The sequence below is a fragment of the Lepus europaeus genome, chromosome X (genome assembly GCF_033115175.1).
Source record: "Lepus europaeus isolate LE1 chromosome X, mLepTim1.pri, whole genome shotgun sequence".
NCBI lineage: Eukaryota > Metazoa > Chordata > Mammalia > Lagomorpha > Leporidae > Lepus > Lepus europaeus.
This window is the reverse complement of record NC_084850.1, coordinates 96,516,775-96,530,664: the sequence shown is the minus strand read 5'-3', so window position 1 is coordinate 96,530,664 and position 13,890 is coordinate 96,516,775. Positions and strand designations below refer to the sequence as shown.

Here is a 13,890-nt window from a genome sequence, read left to right as displayed (position 1 = left end):
GGGCCAGGCTGAAGCCAGGAGCCATGTGAATGCAGGGGCCCAAGCACTTGGCACATCCTCCACTGCTTTCTCAGACACATTAGCAGGGAGATGGATCAGAAGTGGAGCAGCCAGGACTTGAACCGGCACCCCTATGGGTTGCTGGTATTGCAGGTGGTGGCTTAACCCCATGCGCCATAGCACCAGCCCCAACACAGGGTTTTTAATAACCTATTACATATACATATACATACATGTATATGTATACATATACAAAATTCTCATGAATATCAGGGAGATATCAGTAAGAGTATACAAGGGTACTCCAAAAAGCTTGTGGAAAATTAAAATATAAGTTAATTTTCATGCAAAGAAACTTGAAATATGTGCATAGCTGTTTCATAAGCAGCATCTGTCATGAAGTTTTGTCCAGACCCCTCACCTGTGTGGATTTCAATATTTCTCTGTACCAAACTACACTTAAAATTCCATTTGCCATGAACTTAATAAGAAAAAGAACTTATTATTTACTTTTATTTGAAAGGCAGAGAGACAGAAAAAGTTCTTTCAGCTAGCTGCTGGTTCATTCCCCAAATGCCCCCATCAGCCAGAGGTGGAGCAGGCTCAAGGCAGGTGCCTGAAACTCCATCTGGGTCTCCCATGTGGGTGGCAGGTGCCCATGTGCTTGTGCCATCACCTGCTGCCTCCTAGGGTCATGCTAGCAGGAAGCTGGATCACAAGCGGAGGTGCTGGGCTCAAACCAGGCAGTCTGATGTGGAATGAAGGTGTCCCAAGTGGCATCTCTACCACTGTGCCAAATGCCTGCCTCTCCATGAACTTTCCGAAGTATCCTCGTATGTTCCTTCTGCCTATTCTTTGGGGATTCAGATCACAGACACTATTTCCCCCTGCTCCTTTTTTCCCCCTATAATTTCCCTATTTCTCATAGTGACCAGGTATCATCAGGAAAAAAGTGAAAGCAGTCCTCTAGGATCTGCACACGCTAGTAAACCCTGCCTCTGCTTAAGGCCTTGTCACAGCCTCACTGCACCCCATTCTACATGTTGGATTGCCCCCACTCAGAAGATACCGCTGTCTTGGAGAAGCACAGGTACTTCTGAAGAGGGCTCAAATGGCTGGCAAACCAAGTCTCGTTTTCCTAGGACGCTCTCTGCGTGACCAAGTTTTGGTCCTCAACAGGATCTATGGGCCCTTGGCTCAGCTCAGGCCTGCACATGCCTTTCAGTCACCGGGCTTCAATCTGCGAACCCTCCTACAGCCTCACTACTAGAAGGCACTTTTCTCTCACACCCAGCTTACTGTCTGTCTGCTCAGATCGGTCAATGGCTCCCTCCCCTTTGCCTGCAGGGTAAAGACTCAGGCTTTTCATGGGAAGTCCTTGGTGATCTGGCTTCTGCTGACCATTCCAGCTTCCTCCATATGCACCACCCTAAACATGCCCTGTCTTGTTTCATCTGGCCACGTGCCATTTGGTTTTCTGGATTTAGCTCACCTCTCCCAGTAAGGCTGCTCTGAGTTCCCAGGCTGGGCCAAGTCTCTGTCTGGGTTCCTACATTCCCCCTTCCTCCCTTCTGTTCCACTGGTCAGGGCCATAGTCCCATTACCCTGTCCAGGGTTTTTTTTTTTCCAGCACTTTCTATAAATCACTATGCCCCACTTGTCCAATAAGGAAAACAAGGCTCAGAGAAAAGGTGGCTGCCTAGGTTGTCTACCTGGGGCTGATCTCCTAAACATTTTGCATTTCTCCTACCCAGGGCAGGAGGTAGGCTAGGTGGTGGAGGTAGAGACTGCCTAGGGAAGGGGACAGGACAATTTTGGCAAGCTGTAGGCACACAAGCTCAGGCCTGTATAGGCCGCTGGGCTCAGACTGGAGGTTTTCCTACAGGGAGCTCTTTCTGCAGATGTCTCATGTGTGGCAGAGACTGGCATTTCCAGTCCAGCGTGGGCAGGCTCTGGGGTTCAATGTGGAGATGTTAGCCCAGAATTTCACTTGGAAGTTCAGGCCAGGGAGTGCACTTCAGGGAGCTTGGTCTGGAAGCCTTTACTGGGGCTTGGTCTGGACTCAACAGTTTAGGATCTTGGCTGGAGTTCAGTTTTGGGCTCAGCATGGTCAGCGGAGGCCAGGAGTTCTAGCTAGCCTGGTTTGGAGAGTTAAATCTAGTAGCTAGCCTCTGCAGTTCAGACTGGGATACAGAAAAGTGTGGGTGAGTTAGTCTGGGGAACCAGAGAGATGATTCAGTGGAACTCAGACTGGAAGGAACTTTCTGGGGCTCAGCCTTGGGATTTTAGTCTCGGGCAAAAAAATAGAGAGCTCAGGGGCCGGCATTGTGGCATAGTAGGTTAAGCCTCCACCTGTGATGCCAACATCCCATATGGGTGCCAGTTCGAGTCTCAGCTGCTCTGCTTCTGTACCAGCTCCCTGCTAATGTGCCTAGGAAAGCAGTGGAAGATGGTTCAAGTGCTTGGGCCACTGCACCCACATGGGAGACCCAAAAGAAGCTCTTGGCTCCTGGCTTCGGCCTGGCCCATCTCCAGCCATTGTGGCCATTTGGGGACTGATGGACAATCTCTCTCTCTCTTTCTCTCTCTCTCCTCTTATCTCTGTAACTCTACTTTTCAAATAAATTAAAAGGTTAAATCTGAGAGAAAATGTGGGGGTGGTGTTGTGATGTAGTAGGTAAAGCCACCACCTGCAGTGCCGACATCCCATATGGGTGCTGATTCGAGTCCTGGCTGCTCCACTTCTAGCTGGCTCCCTGCTAGTGCACCTGGGAAAGCAGTAGAAGATGGCCCAAATCCTTGGGCCCCTGTACCCACACAGGAGACCCAGAAGAAGCTCCTAGCTTCGGCTCAGCCCAGCTCTGGCCGTTGTGGCCATTAGAGGAGTAAACCAGAGGATGGGAGACCTCTCTCTCTTTCTCTCTTCCTCTCTCTCTGTAACTCTGCCTTTGAAATAAACAAATATAAATCTTAAAAAAAAATAGGGAGCTCAGCTGAGCAGAAAACCATGTGGGGAACTTCTTTCTGGGGGTTTCATCTTTGGGCTCAATGTGGGGAGCTTGGTTGGCCAAGCTCAAGCTCTGAGGTTTATTCTGGGGGCTCACATAGAGTTGGGATTGATATAAAACAGGAAGTTAACTTCCTTATATGTGGGAACTAAAACAAACAAACAAAAAAAGAAATGCCTGTGTGTATCAGTTTTGCTGTAAATACAGTATCTTGTCAAACTTTGTTTAAAATCTTTGTCAGATTGATAGGAATTATATACTACTATAGTTTTTAATGGTTTTTAAACCATTTTAAAATCGACTTTATGAGTGAAGTTGAACTTTTTTTTCATTTGATTCTTTTTTCTAGCCCTTGCCTATTTTCCTGCTAGACTGTAGTCTTTCTACTGTTTATTGAACTCTTTATTTAGTAGAGCCATTAAACCTTTAATGTAAATTAAAAATGTGATTGCAAAGAATAAATAAAATATTGTTCCATAAAAGAAGACTCAGGAAATTAACTGCGATAAACTTCATCCGGGGGCTGATTTTCAGGGAGTCAGCCTACAGAGCGTCAGCCAGGGTATTCGATAATAAAAAGCAACCTTTATTGAGCCTTTACCATGCACCAGGCATGTGCTAAAAGCTTGACCCAGAGTATCTCACTTCGCCTCAAACCAACCCTATGAGGTAAGTAAGACTGAGAAGCTTCATGCAGAGTTGATAAAAGGACCCAACCGAGTCCCAGTCTAAGAAGCTGACACTGGAATCCAATCCAGGGAACTCATTTGGGGGTTTTCTATCTAGGAATGCCATGCAAGGGATCCGGTGTGGAAATAAAACCGCAGCACCAGGCCCTGGAAACTCAGCATACAACGTGTGAGTCTGTGGGGCTCTGAGTGGAGCAATGAGATGGGAGGCTCCTTCGTGGGGATCCCAGCCGGGCAGGGATGTGATGACTCAATAAGGCAGGGAGACGGCCTTCTGTAGGGCCAGTTTGGAGACCTGTTAGTCTGCTGGACTCAGCCTGGGAATCTCAATCCCTGCAGCCAAGTCTGGGAGACAGAAACTAGGGGGCTCAGCCTGGGAGTTGAGGCTTAGAAAATTAGACTAGGTGCTTAGCCTGGGTGATTGCATTTTGAGGGACAGTCTTAGGGCATTAGTCTGAGGGCTTGGCATAGGACACTCAATGTGGTGGATGGAATGCAGGGTTGTTTAGTCTGGGCACTTGGGCTAGGGAGAACAGACTGGAAGCTCTGGAGCTCAGTGTGGGCTGCTCAATGTTAGGGATCCCTTTGGGGCTTTCACTGGGAGCTCTGGTAATCTAGTCTGTGGGGTGGACCAGGAGAGTCAGGCTTTTGGCTAAGGCTGCAGGTTTAGGTCTGAGGGGTAGTAAATAGATTAATCTAGGGTGCTCATTTGGGCAATACCTGTGTTTAGAAAGGTGGCCAGAGAGATGACCTTGGGATGCTCCTTTGGAGGACTCATTCTGGGGCCTCAGGCAGACCGCTATGACTGGAAATCCACTCTTAGGGCTCATAGCAGGCACAACATCCTTGAAGCCTGGTCTGGGCATCCTGGTTTGAGAAAATGGTATGGGGCTCTCTAACTGGGACTCAGACTGGACTTGGCCTGAGGGCTGAGGTTGCAGATAGCAGTTCATGAGGCTCACACCATGGAATCAGTCTAGAGGGCTCTTTCTAGAGGTTTGGGTTATGTAGCTCATCCTGGCACCTCAGCAGGGGGAGGCAGGAGGTACTGACTCACTCTGTAGATGTCTCTCTGTGGAGCTCAGCCGTGGAAGTTCTTAGGGTTCTAGCTCTTTCTGGAAGTTCAGGCTTGGTAGCGAAGTGTTCCATCTAGTGAAGTGGACGGGGCTGAGTTTGGGAAGCAGATACAGCAGCAGCTACAACTGTCTGCTTGCCATTCTTGTAGCTTCCAGGACCGTATGATTTCCTCATGTTCCTCTACCTTTAGAGCTACTCCTTCTAAGTCTCCTTCGGTGAGTCCACCTTCTTGGCCATTGTTCTTCTCCCCCTTTTTCCTCCATTCACACTCCCTCCCTTTGGTGGTCTTGTCCAGCTCCAAGGTTTGATTACTATCTATGTGCCAGTGTTAACCAAATGTCTCCTTCTGGCATTCTAGATTCATCTAACTAACCAACTAGCAGCTTAGTTTGAACATATCTGAAATAAAACTCCTGAACTCATCTTAGGAACCATCCAAAAACCAGCAGTCATTCTTGACTTTTCTTCCCAACTCTGCATCCACTGTATCTCAAGCCTTTCGGTGCTGCTTCCAAATATAATATACTTTCAATCTAACCATTTCTCACCACTTTCACTGCTACTAGCCTCACCCAGGCCAACATTTCTCACTTAGATTACTGCAAAAGTCTTGTAACTTATCCCTTGGCCCCTGCTGTTGCTCCCAAGTAACCCATACTGGAATCTTCCCCTGGCTACCTACCACACTCAGACTAAAATCTATCTCCTTATCTTAGTCTTCAAAGTCTTGTTCATCTCAAATGTCTTTGATCATTCTACCCTTACTTGTCATGTCCGGATCATACTGGCTCCCTTGCTGGTCACAGATATGCAAGCTGGCTACCTCCTCCCCCTAAACCCCCCAACCTCCTCCCTTCCTTGGGGGATTCTATTCCAGTTGTTGCCTTGGCCTGGAACATGCTCTTCCTAATTGGTGCTTACTTTCTTCTTGCTGTTCAGGGCTTGGCTCCCATGTCTTCTATTCAGAGGGGTCACCGAATCTAAAGGGGGTTCCCCAGTCACTGTCACATCACCCCCTTTTTAATTCTCTAGAGTGTACTGAGTACCTAATTTTCTCCTGTGTATCTGTTACTTTTGTTTGTTGTCTCTTTCTCTGACTAAAAGGTTTGTTGCCTGAGATCAAGGACCTGTTCTGTTCTGTTCACCTTTCTATCTCCAGTCTCTAGAACAATCCCCAGAACATGGAAGAGCTAAGTAAGTAGCTGGTAAGTTAACGAATAAGTGCAAACAGAAGTCTGGGAAAGAGAAAGTGGAGTAGACTCTGGTGGGGGGGGGGGCTCCATATGGGATGTGACCCTATGGGAGTGGGCTGATATAGGAAGAGTCAAAAGAAAATATTTTTCTGGTGGCTCAGTGGGTAAAGACTCAGTCTGAGGAGGAGGTATCTTATCTTAGAGATTTGAATCTGAGAAGTAGAAAATATGGGATCCAGGGGCCGGCGCTGTGGTGTAGCCAGTAAAACTGCCACCTGAAGTGCCGGCATCCCATATGGGCACCGGTTCGTATCCCGGCTGCTCCACTTCTGATCCAGCTCTCTGCTATGGCCTGGGGAAGCAGTAGAAGATGGCCCAAGTCCTTGGGCTCCTGCACCCACGTGGGAGACCCGGAAGAAGCTCCTGGCTCCTGGCTTCAGATTGGCGCAGCTCCGGCCATTGCGGCCATCTGGGGAGTGAACCAGCGGATGGAAGACCTCTCTCTGTCTCTCTGCCTTTCCTTCTCTCTCTGTGTAACTCTGACTTTCAAATAAATAAATCTTAAAAAAAAAGAAAATGTGGGGTCCAGTTAGTTGTGGAGCGGTGATTCTGCATGGCTCTGATCAGACGTGAGGTTCTTTGAGGAAGGTTTGTTCAGGGTAGTGATTGGTGTACATGGAGTGGAACTCTGTGCAGGCTGAAAGATCAGGAGCTTGATGAGACAGGGCTCTTTCTGGGGGGCTTAGCCATGGAGACTCAGTGAGGAGGGCCAGTGTGGGCTCTCATCCTGCTGGCTCAGTCCCTGAGGGTTCACGCTGAGTTTCATTTCCCAATTGGTACAACTTCACTTGGGGATGAGTCTTGGGCTCAGCCTTAAGGTCTTGGCCTAGGAAACGGGTAGCTCCCTTTAGGTGACCATTCATGGTATGCCCCTTACACTCAAAAGTTCCAGTTGGGAAGTTCATACTGGGGTCTACTTCTGAATGTTCTCTCTGGGTAAGTCAGACAGAGACCTCAGCCTGGAGCTTCACCCTGCAGTCTCACATCAGAACTTCAATATCAGACCTTCTAGTTTGTGGATCCCATCCTAGGATCTCTACCATGTGATAACGTAAGGGAAGGCTGACTCTGAATTAAGATTTGAGGCCCGGGGCATAGCAGGGCAGTGGTGGGGAGGGGCAGTGGTGACTAGCAGTTAAACAGGCCATTTGAGATGTCCATGTCCCACATCAGAGTACCTGATTCTAGCTCCTGACTCCAGCTTCTTGCAAACACACACTCTGGCAGGCAGTGGTGATGGCTCAAGTAATTGAGTCTCTGCCACCCATGTGGGAGACCTAGATTGGGTTCCTGGATCTCTGATTTGGCCTAGCCCAGCCCAGACCCAGCCATTGCAAATATGTGGGGAATGAACCAGCATATGGGATCTGTCTACTTCTCAAATAAAAAAGAAATAATACACACACACACACACAGACCTGCTCCAGAGGTCTGTGTTGAGGAGCAGGGCAGGGCTTAGGTGTACACACTTACTTTGGGCATCCTTGCTGTCCGGGGAGCCATGGGGCAGCTTTAATAGATAGTCCTTGAGAAGCAGCTCATAGCGGGGGATGCGCTGCACGGGCTCCAGCATGTGATGCTGCAACGTCAGGTTGCCACAGGCTTCCTCCTTCTATGGAAAGTGGAAGCAAAAGAGCTCAGGTCTGGCTGCAGAGCCCGCCCTACATCCCCACAGACTGCTCCTCTCCCAGGCTGCTCCATCCAACTTACCTGCACCTCATGGATGATGACTTTAAACTGGGTGGAGCGTTCTGTCCAGGTGTTCACCAGCTCCACGGCCCGGTCAAAGTTCTTCACATACTCGCCATACATCTTGAGGAAGGGTGCTAGCTTCTGCAGGATGTCCCCAATGCGTGGGTAGCGGTCCCTGGGTACAAGCAGGGGCTCACATGATCTGCCTGAACCTTACCTCCCAGAATCCTCCCTAGTAGGTCTCCAGCCCCAGGCAGACTGTACTCATCTCAGTCCTGGAAACCCACTTCTCAATCAGTCTGCTCCTTTGGAAACGATGCTTAGTTACAGGCCAATTGAGCCAAGAAGCTCAGGTTGACCTTAGTCCATGGCCTAGGACACAACTTGCCCCAACTCTGCCCTCCTAAGCACCAGGAATGACGCATCCTAGACCTTACTTCAAGGGCAGCTTCAAACATTGATTATTGATCTGTGCCTAGTGTTGTGCCAGGTGATGATGGGGACACAGAAATGCATCACACCCAGTTCTGCCCCTGAGAAGGTCACAGTCTTGGAAGTAAAGTGACCAGGCCTGGTCATAGTCTGAGGTGGGAGACAAAGAAACTAGACCTGGTGCACACCCTCAGGGGTCACAGGCTGGGAGAGGGAATATGGAAACCAGGCTTCACGCCAGCCCTCCGTGGTCAGAGTCTAGGGAGGGGAACACACTTTACCCTGTGGGTGTGGGCAATGTGGAACCAATTTTAAGCAGAGAGTGCCATGGTCTGACTGTTGTTTAGAAAGACCATTCCAGGGGCTGGTGCTTTGGCTCAGCAGGTTCAGCTGCCATCTGCAGCGCCAGCATCCCACAAACTGGGCACCAGTTTGAGTTCCAGCTGTTCCACTTCCAATTCAGCTCCCTCTAATGCACCTAGGAAGGCAGTGGAGGATGGCCCCTATACCCACATACCACATATACCCTATACGACAGGGGAGACCTGGAAGAAGCTCTGGGCTCCTGGCTTCAGCCTGGCCCAGGCCTGGTGTTGTAGCCATTTGGGGAGTGAACTAGCAGAACGAAGATTCTCTCTCTCTCTCTCTGTAATTCTGACTTTCAAATAAGCAAATAAATCTTAAAACAAAAGACCATTCTAGCAAGTGATGCAGACACTACAGGCTAGATTGGAAAGACAATCTTCTTCCTCAGCACTCAGCTCAGGCATTGCCTCCTCCCTGAATCTTTCCCAAAGCCCCCGGCTCGCCTTGCTCCCTGTGTCTGGATTTCCATGGCCTCCCATTCTCACCTGTATCATAGCACTGACACAAATGACAGCAGCTCGCACTGACTGAGTCATTATATCCTGGGTGCTGTTCTGAGCTCTCTATGTATCAACTCACTTCTTTTTTTTTTTTTTTAGTAAAAGGCGAAAGATTTATACGATCTGAAGAGAAACCAGAGTATTCACTTCACTCTTACAACAAGCCTTCAAGACAGGTTGTTCTTATTCTGATCATGCCCATCGTACAGACGAGAAAACTGAGGCATAGCAACTTCAGAAAGTCAGCAAGTGGTAGAGTCAGAATTTGAATCCAGCTAATTTGGTTCCTACCCTCAAACTCTTAAGGGCTCTGCTATCTGCTGTAATTTTGTGAGTCTTCGTGTGTGTTTTGCATTAGTTTGGAAGGCCTAAAGAACCTTAGGCCTGGTTCTTTCTGTGAAAGTAATAGGAGGTGGCAAGCAGTAAGGAACTCTTGTGTACACTTCTGGGCTTGGCCTGGGCAGGCAAGTGGGCAGCCTGGTGGGGAGCCTCTCACCATTCTTCCATGCGCTTCTCTAGCTCAGGCAGCAGGAACTGCTGGTGGAAGCAATAGATGGAGCAGATGTTGGAGAAGATGCCATGGACAACGTCAGCGGGGAAGGAGCTGCGGTTCCGAGCTTCTTCCAGCAGCCGGGCACAGAACACCTGCGGGGGTAGGACAGGAATGCTCAGCCCAGCTGGATCTGGGACTTGGCTGGGGAACAGACAGCTTGCCAGTGGGGATAGTACTTGTGGGCAGTTGTGTAGAGCTTTGAGGTTGGCACTGGTGTTGAGACTGAGGAGGGAGGGAATGGAATTAAGGTTATATATGAGGTTGGAGATCAGGTTGTCAAAGTGGGACCTGCAATTAGGCATTGGAATGAGAATTCAGGATCATGGTCAAGGTCAGAAATTGATTCAGGGTCAGAGAGAATGTTATAATTAGATCCATTCATTAAACCATATTTGTGAGTGTTTACACTGTGTCAGGTATTGTCCCAGAGGCTGGGGTAGATCGGTGAACAAAATAGACAAGAATCTCTTTCCAGGGCTGGTACTGTGGCATAGTGGGTAAAGCCACTGCCTGCACTGCCAGCATCCCATATGGGTGCGGGTTTGAGTCCCGGCTGCTCCACTTCCGATCCAACTTTCTGCTATGGCCTGGGAAAGCAGTAGAGGATGGCCCAAGTCCTTGGGCCCCTGCACGTGTGTGGGAGATCCGGAAGAAGCTCCTGGCTCTTTGCTTCAGATCGGCACAGCTCTGGCCATTGCAGCCAATTGAGGAGTGAACCAGCAGATGGAAGACCTCTCTCTCTCTCTCTCTCTCTCTTTCTCTCTGCCTCTCTTTCTCTCTCTGTGCAACTCTGACTTTCAAATAAATAAATAAATCTTAAAAAAAAAATAGAATCCCTACCCTCGGGGATTCTACTGGTTTGAGGATGAGGAATAGGGACAGAGTTAGGATGACGTTCACAGCCAGGGGTAAACAGAAGATATGGGTCATAGTGAGCATTAGTGTCACAGTCTCAGTCAACGCTGGTGTAACTGCCCAGGATTAGGCATGAGGGTTGCTACAAGGACCAACTTTGGGGTCATAGAGTTGTCTTTCATGGACAAGTTGGCTCCAAGGTCAGAGAGGGGGCTTACTACCTCTAGATTCTGGCCCTTAGAGGTGGAGCTGGTCTCAGGCCCCTTTGCTTCCTCCTTAGAACCCACCTACTAGTCCTGGGGCCCTGGGACCACTCACCTGATCCAGGAGATGGAGCCGGGAGACATAGGCTTTCTCCGTTTGCAGGAGCTCATTGGCAATGTGGAATACCTTCTGCTGCACAGTCAACTGGAAAGGGGGAAAGATGGCCCCTGGATGCAACATCCTCTCCCTGAACCCTCACTTGAGTCCTCAGGAGTCTCCGAATAGCTCACACACTACTCTAAGCCTAAAGCCACCCCAACAGCCTCACCCTCACCCCAGACTCCTCAGCCTATCGTACAGCCCCGCTCTCAACCCAGAAGGCATGCACTCCATCCCCCAGACATTCGTTCACCCACGCGTCCGCTCTTTCCATTCCTTCAGCATAGTGCAGGGGCAAGTGGGCAGAGCCATCAGACTTCCTGGGTTCAAATCCTAGCTCTGCTGTTCACTAGCTTGCATAAGTTGTTTAACTACTCTCTGTGTTTCAGATTTTTCATCTATAAATACAGATAATAACAGCATCCAAGTCCAATTGAAATGGAGACTATTAAATGATTTCATACATAAAAAAACCCATATAGCAGACTACAGACCAAGTAGTCTATGAATGTTACTTATTTATTCACCCACTCAGTTCACTGTCAGCACAAGCTTGCTGTGCACCTGGGGTGTGAGAAAAATACAAAAGGATAAAATTATAGGAGACTCACTGCCTGTTGGCCCAGCTTCCTACTCACTAGACATCTATTTGCTCAGTAGCTGCCATCCCAGCAGTCCCTGGCTTCAGCCCCCACACTTGAGCTTGGTCCTGGCCGAGACCTAACTCAGGTGCACAGGCGCCTTTTGAAGAAGTCCTGGGCTGCCGGGGTGCAGAAAGTGGTCCCTGTCGCCAGAAGCCTTCATCGCCATAGCCTCGCGTCCCTGGGGAGCTCTTGCTCTAGTGCCCCTCCTCCAGCTGTCAGGAAGGCTCTCTGGATGTGACTTCCCATTTTACAAATAAGGAAACTGAGGCTTGTGGTGGCAGAGCAGAGACGGAAGAGACTTGCCCTGTTGTGACACAGCTGCTGAGTCCTGGGATTTTCCACCTGGAATAGGACTGTAAAGGCCCCCAACTAGGATGCCCATCTTGAAGATGGCAAAACTGAGGTCCAGCTAGTGGCTCTGTGATGAAGGGAGACCAACCTTCCTAGTTGGCATGTGGAACCGTACAAGGCGGCTTTGGTAGTCACAACGACCAGGGCTTCATGACTGGTATTTAGTACCGGAAGGACCAGGGACGCTAAACATTCAAAATGGCAATGATGCCCCTGTTTGGAGAACTACTGAGCTAGGGGAAGAACCAAGCATAAAAGCCAGTCTCCTGGTTTCTCCAAAGGGTCCTGCCTCTCGGTGAACATAGGTCAGTACCTCCACAGACTCCTGTCTCTCCAGCGGGGGCACTGGGATTTCTCTGTCCTTCTCCTCATCCTCCTCCTCGTCGTCCTCCTCCTCCAGGTCACTGTCAACCTCCTGGGAGCCAGGCCGGTGGGGGTCGGCCAAAGCAACAGGCACACTGGCCAGGGCAGGGGGCCCGGGGCAGAGGCTGTGGCTGGGGGGCCCGTCATCACTGACGAAGCAGGTCTCTTCGCTGTTGGATGGCGAGCTGATGCTGTCAATGCCGCTGTCCCGGTTGGGTACCTTCTCACCATCCCGGGGCCCAGGAGCCAGCAGGAACAGGCAGCGGGAGGCCTCACCCTCAGGGAGCTGGGGCACTGGTGGCTGCGGGGGTGGCTGTGGCAACATGGCTGGCTCTGGGGGACCTGGGCAGGGGCCAGGGGCTGGCCTATCCGAGGCGACAATCACAGGCTCTCTGAGGTGGGTGGCGGACACACATGGAGGCAGGGTATGAGCTTGACTGAGAGGCCTCTCCTACAACTACTATCCCTTCCTGTCCCAGGCCCGCCCTGCCCCCAGGGCCCCCCAGGGACCAGACTCACCTTTCAAACTTCTCAATTAGTGAGGATACTGCTGCAGAACTGGGGCTGGCCTCCACTCTGGGGGCCAGGCCCTTTGCCACTCGGGGGTCTGCAGGCAGCGGACGTGATGGTGGAGGGGGGATGGGCTCAGGTGGAGGGGGCATCCGGGGCATCTGCAGGTAGCTGGGCTTTGGGGGCACTGGAGAGACGAATGGGGAAGAGAGAGCAGGGAGAACTCATGAGTTGGCCTTGCAAGTGGCTGTCATGGCCAGGCTACACCACCCTGAAATGGGCGCAGTGTAGGTCTGAGGTGAGATGCGAGTATACACGCGTGACCCCAGGCCACAGCTCTCAAGCCCTGGGTAGGCCGCCATGCCCCAGAGATCATGGTGCTCCCCCCCGCCCCAACCCCATCCTAATAAGCCCTCTCTTCCGCCACTGGCTAACCTTCTCCTTTCCTCTAGTCCATTTCTCTGTTCCTTTCTGGAAACACTTACCCTGTGGCTTTGGGCCTGGTGCCCGCTTCAGTGGCGAAGGACGCTGGCTGGGAGACTCAGTGGGGGGGCCTGGGTCTGAGCGAAGCCGCTGGGGGCCTTCGGGATGAGGCTCAAGGCTCTGGCCAGGGTCAAGGGACAAACTTTTAACCAGGATCCGGTTTCCCTGGTGTAGCCCTTTAGAAAGAGAAAGTAGATGTGAAGCAATTGACTTTACCCAAAGGGGACAGGGGAGTTGCCTATCTGAGCAGGTGTCTGCAGTGTTGGGTTTCTCTGAGCCCCTTTCCTGGGCACACTACTTTTTGGGAAGTCCTGACCCTGGCTCTCAGCTGGGGAGCCAGGCCCAGGGCTGGAGCTGCCTGTTTTCATTAATAGAGACTTTCTCTGGGATTAGGGCATCGGTTCCATGCATGTCAGCGGGCAGTGTTATTACAGAGTTTAGCCAGGCTGGGAGTGTGAGTGAGCATGGTCAACTCTGTGTGTTGCAGGGGGTGTGCTGAGAATAAACCATTCCTCTCCCTTTTCTTTCTTTTTAAAAAAGATTCATTTATTTGCTTATTTGAAATTTAGAGAGAGAGAGAGAGAGAGAGAGAGAGAGAGAGAGATATCTTCCATCCGCTGGTTCACTCCCCAAATGGCCAAAACAATCAGGGCTGGGCCAGGCTAAAGCCAGGAGCCTGGATCTTCAACTGGGTCTCCCACATGGGTTCAGGAACCCAGGCACTTGGACCTTTCTCCTCTGCTTTCTTAGG

At 50.5% G+C, this 13,890-nt stretch overlaps 1 protein-coding gene across 1 annotated transcript in view; it reads right to left on the bottom strand.

Moving 5' to 3' along the window:
* Positions 1 to 13,890, bottom strand: part of FGD1 (FYVE, RhoGEF and PH domain containing 1) — a 43,321-nt gene that overhangs the window by 12,498 nt on the left and 16,933 nt on the right. The window contains exons 2-8 of the mRNA XM_062184176.1: positions 13,142 to 13,315; positions 12,666 to 12,843; positions 12,097 to 12,538; positions 10,744 to 10,833; positions 9,514 to 9,662; positions 7,738 to 7,894; positions 7,501 to 7,639 (exon numbers count right to left, since the gene is read on the bottom strand). Of these exons, the coding sequence (XP_062040160.1) occupies positions 7,501 to 7,639; positions 7,738 to 7,894; positions 9,514 to 9,662; positions 10,744 to 10,833; positions 12,097 to 12,538; positions 12,666 to 12,843; positions 13,142 to 13,315 (1,329 nt within the window). The remainder of the gene's footprint in view (positions 1 to 7,500; positions 7,640 to 7,737; positions 7,895 to 9,513; positions 9,663 to 10,743; positions 10,834 to 12,096; positions 12,539 to 12,665; positions 12,844 to 13,141; positions 13,316 to 13,890) is intronic.